The 20,299-nt window shown below is 45.6% G+C and overlaps 1 protein-coding gene across 3 annotated transcripts in view; it reads right to left on the reverse strand.

The window, feature by feature from the left end:
- The window catches only part of fgf11a (fibroblast growth factor 11a), a 50,832-nt gene that overhangs the window by 6,465 nt on the left and 24,068 nt on the right, over positions 1–20,299 (reverse strand). For 2 of the 3 annotated variants that reach the window (XM_023843405.2, XM_023843403.2), the window contains exons 3-4: positions 18,188–18,298; positions 10,912–11,015 (exon numbers count right to left, since the gene is read on the reverse strand). In XM_023843405.2, coding sequence (XP_023699173.1) covers positions 10,912–11,015; positions 18,188–18,298 — 215 coding nt within the window. The remainder of the gene's footprint in view (positions 1–10,911; positions 11,016–18,187; positions 18,299–20,299) is intronic. The other variant, XM_023843406.2, reaches the window with a different exon arrangement.

Raw genomic sequence — 20,299 nt, forward strand, 5'->3', positions numbered from 1 at the left:
TAAAATTATTGATTACTCTCATGACCATGTGCACTGGGACCCAATCTAGTATTTTATCTACAAGAGAACTTGTTAGACAAATGCAAAATGTGTTTGATACAATGGGAGACAAAATTTAGATAAATTTTTTTAAAACTCCATGCTCAGTCCTTGTTCTCATTCGCCATTTTAGCACCATGATAATCACGTGATTTTTGCATTGCGTTTGCACCTTTAAGTGCGTACAGGAGAATGTTATTTCTGTGGTGATTCCAGCTTCATATCGTTTGTGATTAAAATATATTTACATACCTTTGCTGTCTGCACACTGCATTTAAAGACTCTTCTTATGAGTTATAAACGGTGGTGCACGACTGAGGCGATATAATTCATTTCAGACATTCTGGACATTTAAAGATGACCATTTCAAGTCTTTTGCAAGTTTCATAGTTAATTATTCCCAGCTGTTTATCATTCGATGAACTGATTCATGGACTCATAAAGCTGACTGGGCTTAAACAACAGAAACAGGACAACGAGCTCCACAAAGCTGAACTACTGGCAGACGTGTGGCTTATTTTGTAGTCCGTATTCATCGTTAACCCCTGTTAGCCCATTACTGTTTTCATTAACACTGTTCATCTATCGGTTTGTATCCAGGTGCCTCTGATTTGCCTATTTACAGCCAGCCTTCTACACGCTGCCAAGGTGAACATTATATGACACAATCGCTGCGAAGTGCCTTTAATCCTGAGCTCTCCTCAGAGTTAGCAACAGCCCCCTTCAGCAGAGCTTTAGCCATCTGTGCAGAGGGATTTCTGAACAGCTCAATTATGATGTAGCAGACGTACTCTAGGTTTCACCTTTCCCGGCTTTGCATGCCTGAGGTATTGCTAAAATGTTACCTTGCTCTTTTCAGCAAAGCTTTGTCTTCAGGACGAGCTGGGGCCCTTTGACATTAGTAAGGTAAATACACATGACATTCACAGCACAAGTTTGCTATTGGATTATCTTGTACACCTGTTACAGAAAAAATGTCCAGAGGTGACACCTATGGGATCAGTGTACATTAACTGGAAAGGAAATCTTAAAGAAACTGTGGACATTTTTAATTTTTGTATGTGCAAAATTTAATATCAATTATAAATGGCACCATTTGTTAAAATCACAGCATTGGGAAAGAAGGTTTTGCAGGCTGATTATTAACAGGCTGGCCTGCTAATTCAAAGCTAGCAAGTTGCACCAAAATGGCATCTGCAAGTACCATCTCTCAGCTTAGTAGATGCAATTTAAAAATGAATACCGAGATAGTCTGCTGATTGTGTTTTTCACAGAAAGCAATGCTTGAAGCTCAAATTAAACAGTGCTGCCTAATTTTGTAGATCTTTCCATTTTCTAAAACCAATGCAGCTCCTTTTGTAAGAGGATGAGTCATTATTCTGGCTGTGTAATGTTACTTATATGGCTGCCGCACACTAAACCTGTGATGGTATCTTCTATTCCTCTTCAGTCTCCCTCTTCCTACCACCCACCTCCCTTCCCGCCCCTTTCCACTCCCAGAGGAATCACATGACCTGAGGTGATCTCTTGTCCCGCAGCCAGCGACACCCTGCATCTCAATGGGATGTGACAATGCGAGACTTAGCGGGACAGGGGCCAGCGGATGGGCTGAGCAGTCATTTATCAGGAAGGCACATGCAGATGGCATGCACTCAAACACCACTGTTTCACTCATCACTCATCGCTCTCCGCATTTCCTCCTATTATGAGCTTTTTAGAATTCTTTTATCATAATTACGTGAAAATATATCACCTATTGATATGGGAATGCAGTTCAAGTCAGTAGCATCTTCTGTTCTTCACCTTCTGCAGCCAGTGAAGCTTTCCCCTGACTTCTATAGTCCTTACAGCACTAAGAAAGAGCAAGTCTATGCTGCAGTTTAAGCGGGTGTCTGACCCACTTTATTTCAAGCTTTTTGTTGTTCCTGCTGTATGGTTGACCTCAGGTTCCCCCCCCCCCCCCCCCACCTCCTTTCCCTTTTTCTATACCTTCCTCTCTGCCTTCCTCCTCTCCAAAGTCAGCCCCTTGCTTCTGTTCAGCTCAGGGGGGTTTTTCCAAAGTGTGCAGTGAATTAAATGGGTCAGGATAGCAGTGAGCACTATTTTTACCAGACACCAGTTTTCCCTAGTCGCCCACAGGTAGCTGAGCTGTGTGCCTGAACAAAGAGCCAATGACAGGGGGTTTCCCTTGCCATTAACCTCCTGTGGCTGTTCCCAGAAGCCGCATTCCTGCCAGCCACCAGGGTCCAGCAGGAGAGGGAGAGATGAACTCCTTCCGCTGTATTTTTCACTGACATGCCAGTTCCTGTTCTACCAAAATGATGGGGGCTGTTTGTCACTGATGTGAAAGTCTGACAGCCAGACCATTCACACCTGCTCCCAGAAAATCATAACTCCAGTCCCGCTTTTTTAGCCAAAGTATCTAGTTCACTGGATCAGTCAACAATGGGAAACATGACAACTTGAGTGGGACACCAGCACCATGGGAATGTAAAAACCAATGTAAAGACAACACAGTTGAGTATTAAAACCAAATGTTTCCAGTGGTAAATCAAAATGGTCTATTTTTTCTGGTTAATTTGCATGCCTCATATGTTGTGTGGTTTTGAGGTGTGCCTATGGTAAAATGCTGGTTCAAATCCCATGGTGGGCAGAATGATGTCACTATTGGGCCCTTGAGCAAGACCCTCAACCCCAACTGCTCCAGGGACTGTCTGACCCTGCTCAGTGATCCTCACTTGCATTTTGCTTTGGACAAATGTGCTGTGCTAAATAACAATATTATTCAACTAGCATAGGTAGGACCCATTTCCAGGTTGAATGGCTACAACTCGAAACTTGAATTGACGTGTTTTAATGTAGAGGAAACACCTTTCCATCCATGTCCATTTATTCTCAAATTTGAGTATCTGTTTTTGAGTTTTAAAACAAAAACTCTTTCAAGTAAAGAAGACAAAAGGAAAAATATGATACACATCAGAGGGTGTTGAGTACAGACAGGCGTACTGACTACAGACAGGAGTACTGACTACAGAAATGCGTACTGACTACAGACAGGAGTACTGACGACAGGAAGCTGTACTGACTACAGACTGGTGTACTGACTACAGACAGGCGTACTGACTACAGACAGGAGTACTGACTACAGAAAGGCGTACTCACTACAGACAGGAGTACTGACTACAGGAAGCCGTACTGACTACAGACAGGCATACTGACTACAGACAGGAGTACTGACTACAGGAAGCTGTACTGACTACAGACAGGAGTACTGACTACAGAAAGGCATACTGACTACAGACAGGAGTACTGACTACAGGAAGCTGTACTGACTACAGACACGCGTACTGACTACAGACTGGTGTACTGCCTACAGAAAGGCGTACTGACTACAGACAGGCATACTGAATACAGACAGGCATACTGACTACAGACAGGAGTACTGACTACAGGAAGCTGTACTGACTACAGACAGGAGTACTGACTACAGAAAGGCATACTGACTACAGACAGGAGTACTGACTACAGAAAGGCATACTGACTACAGACAGGAGTACTGACTACAGGAAGCTGTACTGACTACAGACTGGTGTACTGACTACAGACACGCGTACTGACTACAGACTGGTGTACTGCCTACAGAAAGGCGTACTGACTACAGACAGGAGTACTGACTACAGGAAGCCGTACTGACTACAGACAGGCATACTGACTACAGACAGGAGTACTAAAAAACAAGACATTTTAGTTCCACACAGTAACTCTTCAGATGCTCATGTACATGTATTTTTTTATATGAAAGAGTTTGAGAGTGGCCATCATCAGTGAGACCCTGCAGCTGTTGGGCTGTAGAGCTGGCCCCACCGGCATACAAAATTCCTGGGCCCGGCACAGAGGTACTTCAAGCGGACCCCCATGACGTGCAACCCCTCAAACCTGGGTGTTCCCCCAGGACAGATGTAGTGTGTCAGGTTCAAGATGCCCACCACCACCAATATGCCAGCCCCTACCACACGCCAGGCTGGCTGCTCTGCTTTTGGGGTCTCGCTACCCTCTCTAAGAGCCTATGCCTTCAGAGACAGGGGCTGCATCTATGCATGCTCCAGAAGCAGCAGGACGGCACCACTGTCAGGGGGAGACTTCCCCAGCCCGTGTGTCCTCCAGCACAGCCTCACCCCACCCCCCCCCCCTGCAAAATGGGTCACCTTTCTTCTGCTATTAAAACATGTGCACCTGCATGGCCTGCAGCGGCTAACCCATGCATTGGTGTGTGTGTGTGTGTGTGTGTGGGGGGGGGGGGGTTCACTCTGATATTCCCAGAGATGTTTTAGATTAAGGGCAGAGAAGTGGAGCAGCCCATGAAATGGAACGGGAGGCTGCGCAAGCCGCTTGCGGGACATCCCAGCGTATGCGCACACAGCTCTGTTTTAAAGGGGAAGTCACCGAAAAAATGACCCAGGAAAACAGCTGTCCTATTAATCTTGCTGCACATGGAGTTTTCCCAGCATTTTTCCAGCCATTATCGATAACTGCATATCTACAGTGGTTCCCGGTCATTAAGAGGCTCTCCTTAGAGACGAGGCAAAGAGTCTGCCTGTGGTTTGGTGCCAGCACACTGCAGCACACTCACATTAAAAACAAAAAACATTCCCACTGAAAAATTGTAGTCCACAAATACAAATACATAATTGGTAAACGATACTTACATATCAATTTTAACATATGAAAATATGCATAAACAGTGCAGATCAACAAATATGTGCTGCTTGAATGTTAAAACAATGTTTTACACAAATTGAGCAAATACACTCACCTAAAGGATTATTAGGAACACCTGTTCAATTTCTCATTAATGCAATTATCTAATCAACCAATCACATGGCAGTTGCTTCAATGCATTTAGGGGTGTGGTCCTGGTCAAGACAGTCTCCTGAACTCCAAACTGAATGTCAGAATGGGAAAGAAAGGTGATTTAAACAATTTTGAGCGTGGCATGGTTGTTGGTGCCAGACGGGCCAGTCTGAGTATTTCACAATCTGCTCAGTTACTGGGATTTTCACGCACAACCATTTCTAGGGTTTACAAAGAATGGTGTGCAAAGGGAAAAACATCCAGTATGCGGCAGTCCTGTGGGCGAAAATGCCTTGTTGATGCTAGAGGTCAGAGGAGAATGGGCCGACTGATTCAAGCTGATAGAAGAGCAACTTTGACTGAAATAACCACTCGTTACAACCAAGGTATGCAGCAAAGCATTTGTGAAGCCACAACATGCACAACCTTGAGGCGGATGGGCTACAACAGCAGAAGACCCCACCGGGTACCACTCATCTCCACTACAAATAGGAAAAAGAGGCTACAATTTGCACGAGCTCACCAAAATTGGACAGTTGAAGACTGGAAAAATGTTGCCTGGTCTGATGAGTCTCGATTTCTCTTGAGACATTCAAATGGTAGAGTCAGAATTTGGTGTAAACAGAATGAGAACATGGATCCATCATGCCTTGTTACCACTGTGCAGGCTGGTGGTGGTGGTGTAATGGTGTGGGGGATGTTTTCTTGGCACACTTTAGGCCCCTTAGTGCCAATTGGGCATCATTTAAATGCCACGGCCTACCTAAGCATTGTTTCTGACCATGTCCATCCGTTTATGGCCATCATGTACCCATCCTCTGATGGCTACTTCCAGCAGGATAATGTATCATGTCACAAAGCTCGAATCATTTCAAATTGGTTTCTTGAACATGACAATGAGTTCACTGTACTAAAATGGCCCCCACAATCACCAGATCTCAACCCAATAGAGCATCTTTGGGATGTGGTGGAACGGGAGCTTCGTGCCCTGGATGTGCATCCCACAAATCTCCATCAACTGCAAGATGCTATCCTATCAATATGGGCCAACATTTCTAAAGAATGCTTTCAGCACCTTGTTGAATCAATGCCACGTAGAATTAAGGCAGTTCTGAAGGCGAAAGGGGGTCAAACACCGTATTAGTATGGTGTTCCTAATAATCCTTTAGGTGAGTGTATATCATGTTTCTGTCATAGGAGTGAGATTCAAAATTTTGGCCGTATGTATATAACTGCTTTGTATTTGTGAAAAGATGCGGGAATTTAGTGCGATCTTCACACTTCGACAAAAACTTTTGATGTGATTTCTGGGAATTTTGGGACGCCGGGATCCCAAGAGAATAAACGAGGTTAACGCAGCCTTCCCTGTAACCGAGATGAGTCACTGCACTCCATTGTTGACTACGCAGCTTTGGTCAGGCACAGTGTTTGATTATTCTGCACTGTTACACATATAATACCATCCTCTGCATAGACAGCACTCATTAGGGAAGCCATTACTTTGCAGTCAATACCTTAATCCAAGGATGCAACTTTCAGAAGCTGCCCACACTTGGGGAAACCTCTTAAGGCTGCATGTTCACACGCACTCAGGCGATGCTAGTCAAAGATGCATCGGGCAGCGTGTTACCGGGCTTAGCCGCATCTGGCCGATAACTGGCTGGAGATCTGACAGACACTGGACTTCACAGCATGTACCAGGTCCTAGGAGGACCTCAGATCAAACTCAGATATGCTGAGGCAAACGTGTGAACCAGACCCGTGTCGCCCCTCAATCAACTAGCTGGGGATTATCAAAGTCAAAATCAGATTATTCAACAATTAAGTTTCCACAACATTTCCACTGAATGTTCAGACCAAGTTCATAACTGCTTATTTAAGCTTCTGGAAATGCATATGCCTGTATAATATTCACACAAGAACTTAACAAAATGCTATGTTGTAAATATTTTAAATACATTAAAAAACAAAATGACCTTGAAAATGTTCCCATTTCATTAAGTTAAAAACTTACACTTTCAAAATAATACAGGTTCATTAGCATAAACTGCTGATTAATTAAAAGAACACTTTGTCTTTCAAGTGCTATTTTGCTGGAATGATTAAAGAGTCTCGAGTCGGCGTCTGACCCGGTGAACTTTGCACTGTCCTGCTACTCAAGTCAGAAGTATGATGTAAGAGTTTAAAAATAAAATGACAAGAGAGGCAGCTTGGGAAATTTAGAAAGTCGTTGACCTTTAGCGAAAATCTCCACAGAAATCTAAACAGCATCCCCTGTTAACACACATACATTCCACAATATCACAATTACGTCAGAGGCCTAGTCTATTTATAGATCAGGTAGCAAGTAAGCCCCAACATTAATTTAGATTTTATATAGAACCGCAAAATCTCAAAATCTTCCTGGGGGTATGTTTATCTTTGAGTTTTTAACAAAAAACAATAGATAAAATAGTTTAATATAATATTACATGGCAGCCAACTATGAACCTTAAAAGACGATTCATACAGATTTAGTGTGGCTGTTCTTATTGTTCATTTAAAGGAGGCTTGAATGCAGTATCACACTGATAAATGCAACTTGGAGCACCATCAGGTCTGAGACCATGTGAAGATCAAGCACATGATAACAATGTTTTCCTTTTAATGCATTTTCTAGATTACAGTATGGAGGTTTCTGTCATTTAAACCTGCTTAATCTTTGCCCCTGGTCTCATACCCCCAGCCACATGTAGGGAAAACTAGCATTTAGATTAATATCTGAAAGATACGGCCACTGACATGGAGCACTTACACTACATAGACAAATGTATTGGGACACACCTCTTAATCATTGAATTCAGGTGTTTCATTCAGACCCATTGCCACAGGTGTAAAAAATCAAAGCACCTAGCCATGTAGTCAGGTTTGCAAACATTTGTGAAAGAATGGGTCGTTCTGAAGAGCTCAGTGAATTCAAGCTTGGTACTGTCAAAGGATGCCACCTTTACAATAAGTCAGTTTGTGAAATTTCTTCCCTGCTAGATGTTCCACGGTCAACTGTAAGTGGCATTATTGCAAAGTGGAAGCGTTTAGGAACAACAAACTCAGCTACAAACTGGCAGACCATGTAAAGTAACAGTGTGGGGTCGCCTAGTGCTGAGGTGCATAGTGCATAAAAGTCGCCAGTACTCTGTTGACTCAATAACTGCAGAGTTCCAAACTTCCGCTGGCATTAACCCCAGCACAAAAACTGTGCTGGGAGCTTCATGCAATGGGCTTCCATGGCCGAGCAGCTGCATGCAGCCTCACATCAGCAACACAATGCCAAGCGTCAGATGCAGTGATGTAAAGCACACCGCCATTGGACTCTGGAGCAGTGGAAACATGCTCTGTGGAGTGATGAATCAAGCTTCTCTATTTGGCAGTCTGATGGATGAGACTGAGTTTGGCAGATGCCAGGGGAACATGCCTGACTGCATTATGCCAACTGTTAAGATTAGTGGAGGAGGGATAATGATACGGGGTTGTTTTTCAGGGACTGGCCTTGGCCAGTGAAGGGAACTCTTGATTCTTCAGCATACCAAGGCATTTTGGACAAGTCTATACTTCCAGCTTTGTGGGCCCTTTTCTGTTCCAACATGTCTGTGTCCCAGCATGCAAAGCAAGGTCCATAAGGACATGATTGGGTCAGTATGATGAGGAATAACTTGACTGGTCTGCAGACTCCTTTGGGATGAACTAGAATGGAGATTGCAAGCCAGTCCTTCACGTCCAACGTCTGTGGCCTGACCTCACAAATGTTCTTCTGAATGAATGAGCAAAAATTCACACAGACACCCTCCAATATATTGTGGAAAGCCTTCCCAGAAGAGTGGCAGCTATTATAACTGCAAAGAGGGAACAAAGTCCACATTGATGCCTATGGATTTAGAATGGGATGTCATAAAAGGTTTAATGGCCAGGTGTATGGGCGTCGTGAGGTCTGATCACTCAAGGCTATAGCCCCAAGTATTTTAGCTCCGATGCCGACCTTCCTTCAAAAAAAAAAAAGAAGAAAGAAATGTCAAGCCCTAAGTAAACCTGATTTAGCCCTTGATCTTTTCAATAGCTAGAAACTCCCCTGGCCAGGTGCCCAAATACTTTTGTATATACAGGTATAGTGTATATAGATAATCAATTCATAAGGTAGGGTGTCTTATGGCTGGTTTTTACGGACCATCTGCGATTCTGAATGTTTTTAATTCTAGTTCCGACACACTAGGCAACCATAAACTTTGACAGCAGGTCTGGGATGGTGCTGTTCTACTAAACTCTACACACCAATCATATCATCGTATCTTTTGTGCAGTGATATGACTGGTGTGTAGAGTTTGGTAGGAGAAGTGCACTACAAAGTCTGTGCACTGAATGTGCTACAAATGCATTATAAAGGTGCAGTTAATATAAAGCGTTAGGATACAATGTAAAGTAAAATATAACAACTAAATAGATGTACATTTAAAAAATAAAAACTAATGAAACCACACTGAAAACCAAAACTAACGCAAAATCATATAAATGCTGGTAGTTCCGGACTTTCTCAGTCAGCCATTCTTCAAATCCGCTAGCCATTTTTGCTATTATTCTGATCACAGACAGTAGAAAATGGGCTTATACACAATGTTTGGTCTGACTGCTTTATGACTTCAAGTTACTGTTCACCTGGCCAGTGAGCAATCAAGGTTCACTTGCATCACTGAGTGGAGCCTCCGCGTCGTGATAACTTTTGAGTGTTGTGCGGCCTCGTGCGCCACTACCGCGTCCGCGTGAAGTAAAAACCAGCCCTTAGTGTTTAGGGCAGGGCATGTCGAGGAATGAAAGATTCCTTGCTGTAAACCAGATTTTAATCACCACGTGTTTGTTTGTACAATGAGAGCAAACTGGACCTAGAAGTGACATAGTGAATCACTGACCAGTCCAATTTTATCATGACTCGTCGTGGCCCAGGCACAGTGGCCCCTCACCATTTTCACCTGAGTCCGCCCTGCGGACGCATTTCAGCTGCCCGTGCTTCTGAAAAGAATCTCTTGCCTCTTAACATTCCCATCATTCTTTGCTTATCCGACTGTCAGTAAGTCAGAATGACCCGGCATTATGATCCAGGTTCTCTTTCCAGATCTGATGAAAAACATAGCTTCTATAGAATGGTTTTATAGAAACCTGAAACTCCCATTCTTTGCTGTACAGATGGCATTTAAACTTTAGTCACTGTCTAAATGAGGCACTGCAGTGGTCATCCTGCAGCGAACCACAGAGCTCATCCCGACATCATGAACTCTCATTGCTGAATTGGTCTGACATGCAAGGATGAAGCTTCAAGGCTTTTTCATACCAAAGTGGAACTCGGAGTGAGATCAGTATAACAGAGATGATTAGCTGGATGATTAGAAGGAAAACAGCTGACCAGACGAGGAACAGGCCCTCCATGTGGGTTAAAGTAACTGTTTTTTGCTGGGCTAATCTTCTGGGTTTCACAAGCAGAGCATCATCAAACTGAAATCTGCAGCTGCAGCTGCTGACATCATGGCTAATAAACAGAATAAAAAAACACATTTATATTCCCACCATTTACACTAGTTAGGGCCCCTGGAGCCTATCCCAGTCCATCACTGGGCATATACCCACACCCACAAGGGCCACAAGACACATCTATGGACAGAAAGAGGAAACCTGCATGATACGGCATGAACAACAAACCCCCCCACCCCTCCCACCCCCAAAAGTAACCAATCAAAATACAAGACTTGTAGTATTTTTAGTTTTCCAGTTGTAGTACCCCTCCCCCTGCCCCATTGATAATGCTGATATTAATGATCCTGGTTACATCCATCTTCGGTGAGAATAGTCACAGTCACACTGGTAATAGTTGGTAATAGTCTTAAAAACACATTGCTTATACTGACAGCATGAATCCCAGCCACAAAAACATTCTCAGACGGTAGCAGTTGCCTGAGAGCAGTGACAAAAAAATACCACTTACAATAAACGCTACGGACTTACTGAGGTGTACAGGTATCCATCGCTGTTCATGCCGATGTAGAGGCCTGACTTGGTGCCCTGGATGGCCACAATTCGCAGACCCACCGGGATCAGGTTGAACTGCACTGCCGGGGACAGAGGAAGAGGAAACGGTGCATGTCAGCTTACTGTCAAAGCAGGAAATGCTGTGCTAACATTTTATCTCTCCCTTCTCCCAAGAATGCAAAATAAAATGGAACAAATGAGATCACCAAAAATCATGAAACATAATATAAATTCTCCTTTCTAACGGCAGTGTTGATAGTTGCCATTCTGCCCACTTTAAGTTGCCCTGAACTGTATCAATAGCCCTCATCTTCTATACGATAGGAATCATCAAGCCCTGTAGCCATCAAGCCCTGTAGCTATCAAGCCCTGTAGCAATCGAGACCTGTAACTATCAAGTCCTGTAGCAATCGAGCCCTGTAGCTAAGCTGAGACTGGGCTGTTCTCCCAGGCTTGGCTTCGCTAATGCTGGCTACCCATATCTTTTCAGTCATTTTTAAGATTTTATTAATTACTTTTAAGGTCGTGCATGAATTATTCCCCAAACACATTTCAGAGTTACTGTCTCCATATGTTTCCCCTTAGGTCTACCAACACAGCAACTCCTAGGCTCCAAAGGAATACCTTTGTAATGAGAGGGGACTGTGCCTTTGTAGCAAATGCACCAAGGCTCTAAAACAGTGTACCTCTGCATTTCAAACAGGGTAAAATCCGTTTCCTCATCTAAAAACTGCCTTTTTATTAGACTTTTGTTTTTACTGCTATGTAATTAGCATTTTTTTTACTTTTTTATGTCCGAGTTCTATATTTATTGTGCTTTAACTTTATTGTATCTTATTGTAATGTATTTTAATTGGTTGGATTTTATGACACTAATCGTAACAGTTACAATCTGTATCGTTTCGATAATTATTTCCTATTTCTAAGGAAAGACTTTGAATGTACTTTACAAAAAAGTGCTATAACCTACAATGATGATAATTTTATGATAAATCGCACAATTATTATCTGCATTTGGGGCAGCAGGGTTACTCAGTGGGTAGTGCTGAACATGGTCCAGGGTTTGAATCTGTTTGTGTTGTGTGAGTTTCCTCAGGGCAAACAATCTAAAGACATGCAGTTTCTCCAAAAACCTGTCTGTGTGCGTGTGTTTGTGAGTGTAAGAATGCCAAAAGTGTTGTATTTTGTTTGGTTACTTATGGTTAAGGTTACGGCTGGGTAGGGGTTAAGGTTGTCATGTTGGGATTAGAGTTTTCCCCATAGAAATGAATGGAGAGTCCCCACAAAGATATAATTACAAACCTGTGTGTGTGTGTGTGTGTGTGTGTGTGAGCGGGTTTACCTATCCTTATGGGGACACAATGTCCCCATAACCTGATAAATATCCATTTTTTTTCCCTTATGGGGACCGGTTTCCTGGTCCCCATAAGGGAAAACTCTATTTTATAAAAATCTGTGACTACTATGAAAAAACTAAAAATGCAAAAACTCTTGTATTTTGTTACGTTAATTATGGTTATGGTTAGGGCAGGGTAGGGGTTAAGGTTATCATAATTAGCATTAGCATTTTTCCCATTGAAATGAATGAGCGGTCCCCATAAGAATATGTATACCCTACATGTGCGTGCGTGTGTGTGTGTGTGGCCCATCCCGTCACACTGACCAGGATAAGCTGGTAGAAAATGGATAGATTGTCTGTATTTCCATTCCACATCAAGAAAAAGAGAAGCATGTGACAACAGAAAGCTCATAATCCCAGAAGTAATTTAATTTTTCCCACAAAGTTTCTCAAAATGAAGGGAAGGTCTGTGCAATGAGCTTTCAAACTCAACACATCTGTTTTACGATTAAATTGAGAGATATGATGAGTTTCCCACAGACTGGAATGCATCCAGTGATCCAGTGATATCTGCAAGAATACGATTTAACTAAGGACTATTCTTCTATTCTGTTCCGAGGGCAAGGGAGGCTGGGTAATAATGGAAAGATGTCATACCATAGGATGGCTATCACAGAACTGTTAATTAATTTACATTTACATTTGTTTATTTAGCTTTCCAAGGGGCCAACTAAGTAGACAGCCGACCATTTAAGGGTTAGCAGAAGACAGCAGGACAGTGGCTGGATCAACTAGTTGGAGATTCACCAAAAGGCATCAAAACCAAGAATCCCCGCTTTTAGGGAACCATGGCATTATGACGACACCATCTTACTTCACTGTAGAATAGGTCAATTCTGAGACAGGGGATTGTCGTTGTCATTATTTATTCACAAGAGGACTCCCCCGGATCGATGAAGCGTGAATTATTGTTCAGCTACCAATTCACAAAATACTGATTCAGGCTATTGAACTTGTACCCCACCTTTTCTTTGATTTCAGTGTTTGCTTGTCCACAATAGCACCAAAATTTGTGTGAGACACAAATATGATATATATATATATATATAAAACCTCTCACCTCCCCACACAGATCACCCCTTTCTATTTTTGTTTGACCCCCAAATACCTTGTGCACAGCACCAACACCTGCTCCCCCCCTGCCCCCCCCCCCCCCCCCCTAAAGCTTGGGTGGTGGGGAATCCATTCACTATGGCAGTCTGTCCTCTCCCCTGCCTGCCTAATGGGTCACTGTCTGCCTTTCTCCCTCCACAAATGTTCCAATCGGCACCAAGGAGCTGCTAGATTAATTAAAGCCTTCTGAGTGGGGGGGAGGGGGGGGGGGCAGTGAACGGGGTGACACTGAATCAATTTCGCCAGTCAATTCACAGCTTAGGATCGGTAGGACAACAGGAAAGCAGGAAAAGGTGAGAATGGGTGAGACGGGGGGCAAAGAGGTACGCCGGTCATACTTTAAAAGGGCTAAGGTGATTGGACGCCCCTGAATGGGAGAAGAATGTCACCTTTTTCCACCATCCCACAGGGTTTTGGAATTGGGTCTGAGGTCAGGCAAGGTTGCCAAAACCTCACACTGCTGCTGTGCCCTTGACAGTAGATGCCTTAAGTTAATACATCATCAGCACATTAATACCAGCTGTCCAATGGGAAACACTCCAGCCCCTAAAAATACTACTCCTGTCCAATAAAAAAACAGTGCGGCCGGTAGAAAAACAATTTCTGCCCAATGAGAAACAGTCCAGCTCCTAAAAACACAAATGCTGCCCAATGAGAATCAGTCCATCCCCTCAAAATAGTACACCTGCCCAATGAGAAACAGTCCAAACAATATCTTATGTTTGTAATGTGTTATTTCCTTCACTTTTATGTCGCTTTGGACTAATGCATCTGCAAAATAAAGTAAATGTAAACAATACCCTTCATTTCCAGCGGGAGACAGCGCAAACTGGACTCCACGCCATGACATTACTAAGGGAACCTTATCAGGGATCCATCTGAGTGACAGGATGAAGTGCAGGAAGCACAAATAACAGTGCAGCGGCATCAGCAGTAATTCATTATTATTACTCAGATTTGTGGACGGACACATTCTCTCACACTCATATCCATATATACCTACAGAAAACACACAAACGCATTATCCCACAAGCACAAGCAGTTTCATTTCCAAGCAGTACAAGGGTACAGACACCCAGAGAGACCACAAACCGCAGCTCTGGGTCAATGTATGACATCTGCTGATGTTTCATGGGATCGGGTTTCTAGAACAAGGGAGGTCCGTAACGCTCAGCACCACATAGCCGCTGGTAAACTTATCGATCAGTTGAACATTTCACAGGCCACATTATCGACTACATGATCAACTGATCGCGTGTCGAGCTGAATGGACACACTCAGCTGGATTCACACATGGTTTCATGCACCCCCAGCTGACCTTGAGGGCTGGCCACTGGGCCACCATGCCCTGTCACCCTGGGGGTGTCCGGGACGGCGTTTCAGTGCGAGTCGCAGGCCACCACATCCACCCTGCTCTCAGTCTTGCTCCCCTGTCCCTTTCTTCTCCTGCCTTTCGATTTGCCCTTCTCTCCATTTAACCTGCTCTCTCTCAAATGCAAATGAAAAAAAATGCTTTATTTGCCTGACATGCAGACCTCGTGTTCCTAAAACAGGCAGCGCTGATACAGGGAACATGGGGAAAAAAGAATTTATAAATACAAAGCTGAGCATTAAAAAAGGCTATATCCCCCACCCCCCCGACTTTTCTCCACTATTTGCTCTCTCTCCCCCTCTCTCTCTCTCTCTCTCTCTCTCTCTCTCACCGCTTCCTCCTTTTCTTTTTCTCATCCGCAAGCCGGTACTGTCAGAGACAGCATGCAAAGTAGGTAGTAAAAGGTTTTCTGGCTTCTAAGCGCATCGCAGATTCAAAAGGAGAAATTCGATTGGTTTGGTGGGGGGGAATGGGTCAGAGAGAAGCCCCCGCTGAAGGAAATGAATAAACTTTGCTATTAACAGGGTGTGTAATTAGAGGACATAAAGGGAAATAAAGCTGACGGCCTTTATAGCTTTCTGAAGGGGGGGGGGGCTATCAGGGACGTCTGCGGAGCAGAGCAGCTGAAAGTCAGTCTGGAGGCTCGCAGGCAGCCCCCTCTGCGTCCTTTGCTTTCTCACACCCCCATCTGTCTAGCCTGTAAGCACCCCCCCAACATGGATCTCTGCAGCTGCTGTTGACTGGCACCCCCCACTTCCCAGTCATTTGGGACTGTGAGTCTCTAGCGAGTCACAGCTGTAATCTGCCGACATCCTGTCACCTGCCTCCTCTTTCGGTTTGGTGCAGAGAACAAAACCGAAATAGTGTGGGGGGGGGGGGGGGGGGCTCTGCATCTCCCAGAAGGTTGACTTGCTAGTTCAGCTGTCGCTCAGTGACATGGGATGATTTGTGCACTTCCTGGCTCTTTTGGGAGGGGTGGTGTCCAAGGCTGTCTTCTGGGCCCCCTCCCCCCACCGGGAGAGCGCGCTGCCACCATTACTGTCTTTACACAATCCCCTCATCGCCGTCCACTGGAATTTAAGTGAGGCGGCCTGTGACGACCCCCCCAGCAGACAATGATGGAGTGCCCATCAGTGCTGAGCCACCTGCTCTTTTTGGCACAAGGGGGGCCTCCTGCCTGGTGTGGGCGGGGACCCCCGATCTCCAGTAAGGGCCCAGGGCGTCGGCTGCGGGGATCAATATGACAGGGCGGCATTAGTAAAATGAGCAATTAACTGGCAGCGGTGAGCAGCCGCAATGTGTAACGGCCCTGGCTGGGAGCCAGCTGGGGCACAGCGCCAACTACAGGCAGGAGAGAGAGGGCGAACGTGCTCACATCCAGTGTCCTCTGACAACTCCTACGGTCAACGGTACTTTTTCTGCGCATATGCTTCTGTGAGTGCATATGATTGTGTGTGTGTGTGTGTGTGTGTGTATGATTGTGTGTCTGGGCATAGTGTGTTTGTGCATGCATGGATTGGGTTTATATTACATTGTGGGGACCAAATGTCCCCCACAATGTGATAAAAACCTGTTATTTTGACCTTGTGGGGGCCAGTTTTCAGGTCCCCACGAAGATCTGTGAATACAATCAAAAAACTAAAAATGCCAAAAATCTCTGGGTTTTTTTGGTTATTTATGGTTAAGGTTAGGACTGGGTAGGGGTTAAGGCCTTCATGTTGTGATAAGAGTTTTCCCCATAGAGATGAATGGAGAGTCCCCAGAAAGATATAATTACAAACCTGTGTGTGTGTGTGTGTGTCTACACCTTTGCCAGAGATTGTAGGCTGTGTCCCATTGAAGGAAAGGAAACTCTTACCATCCAGTAATTAATACAGGTGGTTGGCAATTTTAATGGTTCTCAATCAGATTTACTTAAAATAATAATAATAATAATAATAATAATAATAATAAAAGTGTGCCTTGTAATAGGCTGGCGCCCCATCCTGGGTTGCCCCCTGCCTTGTGACCCTAATCTCCGTGATAGGCTCCGGCCCCGCCGTGACCCTGAACTGGACAACCGGGTACAGAAAATGGGTAAATGTATTTTATTTTTATTATTATTATTATAACAGCAAACTTGAAAGTGTCAGTAATACCAGGGCCAATTCACCTCACCCTCCTCTAAAGACTTCCGCCGAAAACCCGAGGTGGCGGGGGGGGGGGGATTCTGCTTCTCAGCTGGAGAGGAGGATCTCACTCCAATCTCCTAAATTATTTATCCCATTTGCTGCTGAATTTGCCATTTTAGGGGCTTTTGCATAATCCGCAGTGAAGTGCATAATTATTCCCCTCTGTGTGTCTTGGGGTATACCCCCCCCCCCCCTTCGACAGCCATGGGAAATGACCCCTAAAAGTAAGCGGGGCATAGTGGTGGGGGGCGCAAACACACATACACACTCACACACAAAACGTTTGTATTCAAATCTTTGTGGGGACCGTCCATTCATATATGTGCCCGCACACACACACACACACACACACACGTGCTGCACCTCAGACAGTCACACACGCACGCCCACACCTCCTATTCACACATCTCATGTGTGTGATTCACACGCAGCGAGAGCACTAACCCTGCGGTGCACACACATGCCAGCACACAGAAGCATGCAGACGGTGGCTCGATCCTGTCACCCTACATCACCACGCAGAGGGCCTGCGACACACTGCTGCTATTCCAAGGACTCTGATGTGTCTGTAACCCAAAGGAACATCACAGCTTACCTTGGTGAACCTCATTTGCAATGCATACTGACAGGTACAGAGCACTCACACGCTCACATACGCTCGCACACGCTGATGTCCACAAGCATATGCAAGTACACACACACACCGGCACATTTGGCCTCAGTTAAAGCTGAATGAAATGGGTTTTACTCTTTTGTTTTCCATTATTCATAGATAATAACCAAATTACTATTTTCACACTGCTATTACACTGCTGCTTATCACGGGGGCCGTGTTTACCTAGAACACCCCATAAAAACTCACTGGCAGGCAGACACACACGCATACGCATATACACACTATGCCACTGTTATGCCAACAGCCTGACATTTGGGGGAAGACCCAAAAAATTACTTTTAGGGACCATCGGACAAACAAAAGACAGAGACAGATTAAAATTAGCAGACAGATGCAGATTTTGAGAGCGAGAGAGTGATGGACAGTAACTGACACAGACCCGACAACGGGATGAGAGAGAAGTGCACACTAACAAAAACTCTGCAATTAAAACAGACAGAGAGGCTGATTCACAAATGCTGGACAGACACACAAGGGCCGGCAGACATAGAAACAGAAACCGGACAGACGGACGGACTTACAGAAGGAGCTACTCTCATCCCTGGTGCCGTCCATGGTACCGTCCGGCTGCATTTGCAAGTAGAATCCGTGGCGGCAGTACAGGCGTGTGACGATGCCCTTCAGCTGCGGCTCTGGGGAGGGAAGGGTTAAGGAGAGGAGGGGTCAGGCGGGGTCGGGGGGGGGGGGGGCAGTAGCGTGTTCCCCGGGACGTGCCATTTGCACACAGTCACGGCTTCCCCCGCCCTGACAGCGCCTCTGTTGACCAAAAGGACCCCGGCACAGCTGTGGGACGCGTGACACCGAAGGTTAAAATGGCCGTATTTCTAACATAAACGGGCCACGTACGGCAAAGCGCTGAATGTTTTATGAGCTGGGACTCTCTACCTTCCTTTGCTAAACGACTTGCCGTCATGCCCAGCCGCTCACTCCATCTCGGCCAAACACGAGGGCCATATGGGGTCCTCCACTAGAGCCTCGCAATCGGGGACCCACATATATGTGTGCCCGAGTCCAGGCTAGACAAAAATAATGCTGTCGACATCGCCCCCCCCCCCCCTGCTAGGACAAAGAGGAGAATGCAAAGCAGCAGGATGGATGAAGGCTCTAATTTAAGTGGGTTTCTGGGGATTTCTGGGGAGAGAAGTAATAATTGGGGTCCGTCGGGCTGAAGGAGCAGCGACCAAAGTTAAGCGTGTGTGAGGAGTAGAGCGGCCAAAGTGACCCCAGCTGTTCCTATGCACAGCAGTGTTAGGAGTTCCCGTGACACAGTGAGGACCGCCCCCCCCCCTCCACGGTCACCAACAGCTGGGGGGAGGGGGGGGCATCGGTGTCATGGCGATACAGGAATGTCCCTCAGCGTGTAGCAGGATTTTCTGCCCATCTCTACCTTTGAGATCTGGACTCTGACCAGCATTAAAAACACATGGAGCATCGAATTTGCTGATTGCTTAACACCTAGGAGGCCGATGACACCCCCCCCCCCCCCCCCCCCCCCGCCACGGGCTGTGTGCTTTGCTGGTCCACCTGTCCAGCCAAAGCAATCTTAATTCTCATTAATGCGACTGAGCAGACAAACATCCTGCAAACAATAACGATTTAGGGCAGAGGACACGCAATAACAATGTTTATTTTTATTGCTCATTTTTCATCTTGCCCAGCGAAACTACTCAGTGATGCACGTTTAGGACACTGGTACCCCCCATCTGTATGTGACGGACAGCTGTGAAAAGAGTGGGGCGCACACGCAGTCACGGGGGTAAGGGGGTGCTAGAAATACACATAAAAGCAGGAAGCGCTGACTGGGGGCGTGTTAGCCCCGGCAGACCGGTATACGGTGGGGGGGTATATCTGCTGGCCATTTGCGGGGGGGGGGGGGGATGTGTGGGCCGGCTTCGCTCACTATGCAAAACACTGCAGGCTCTGCCAGGAGCCTGGTGACTGAACCCCCCCCCCCCACCACCACCCCTCCGGAGTGTCCTCGCAGGCGTTACGGCTGAACAGAGCCATTCTGGGTCTAAGTGATGATTCTGACAGTAGAGAGCAGCTCAGCTCCTCCGCTGTAGATCCTGGAATCTGCTCCAGCAGACTATTACAGCATGCAGCTACTCAGTTTAGTCATTAATCACCAGCACAAAAAGCAGCCATCCCTCTGTGCTTCTCCAGTCGGCCTCTTTTTCTACCTCCTTGCAGTATTAATTAATGCCTTTATGTAAAAGTACTTCTGGTGTCATGTATATAGATCTTTCTAGGCGTGAATGTCACTTAAAACATTTGGTTGGCACTGGGGCCCAGTGTTACGCAGAGCAGAGGTGGCGCTCCATTTCCAGTGGCACCCCGCCCCAGCCATGACCTGTCACTTCACAAAGCCAGCCTGCAGGCCTGCTGGGGGACCCCCCCTCCGGGACGCCAGCATCCCGACGGCCACTAAAGGCTGACAGAAACACACAAGTACAGCAGCAAGTTAAAAAGAAGCCTTGCTCTCTCTCTCTCTCTCTGTCTCTCTCTCCCTCTCTCCCACTCTCCTTGCTTTTTCTCTCTCACTTTCTCCCTCAGACTCTGAGGTCCTGAGTTATGTAGGTTTGCGTCCCACTGAATAACACTATATATCACCCAATCAGCAGGGGAGTGCAAGT

The sequence above is a fragment of the Paramormyrops kingsleyae genome, chromosome 10 (assembly GCF_048594095.1).
Source record: "Paramormyrops kingsleyae isolate MSU_618 chromosome 10, PKINGS_0.4, whole genome shotgun sequence".
NCBI classification, from domain to species: Eukaryota; Metazoa; Chordata; class Actinopteri; order Osteoglossiformes; family Mormyridae; genus Paramormyrops; species Paramormyrops kingsleyae.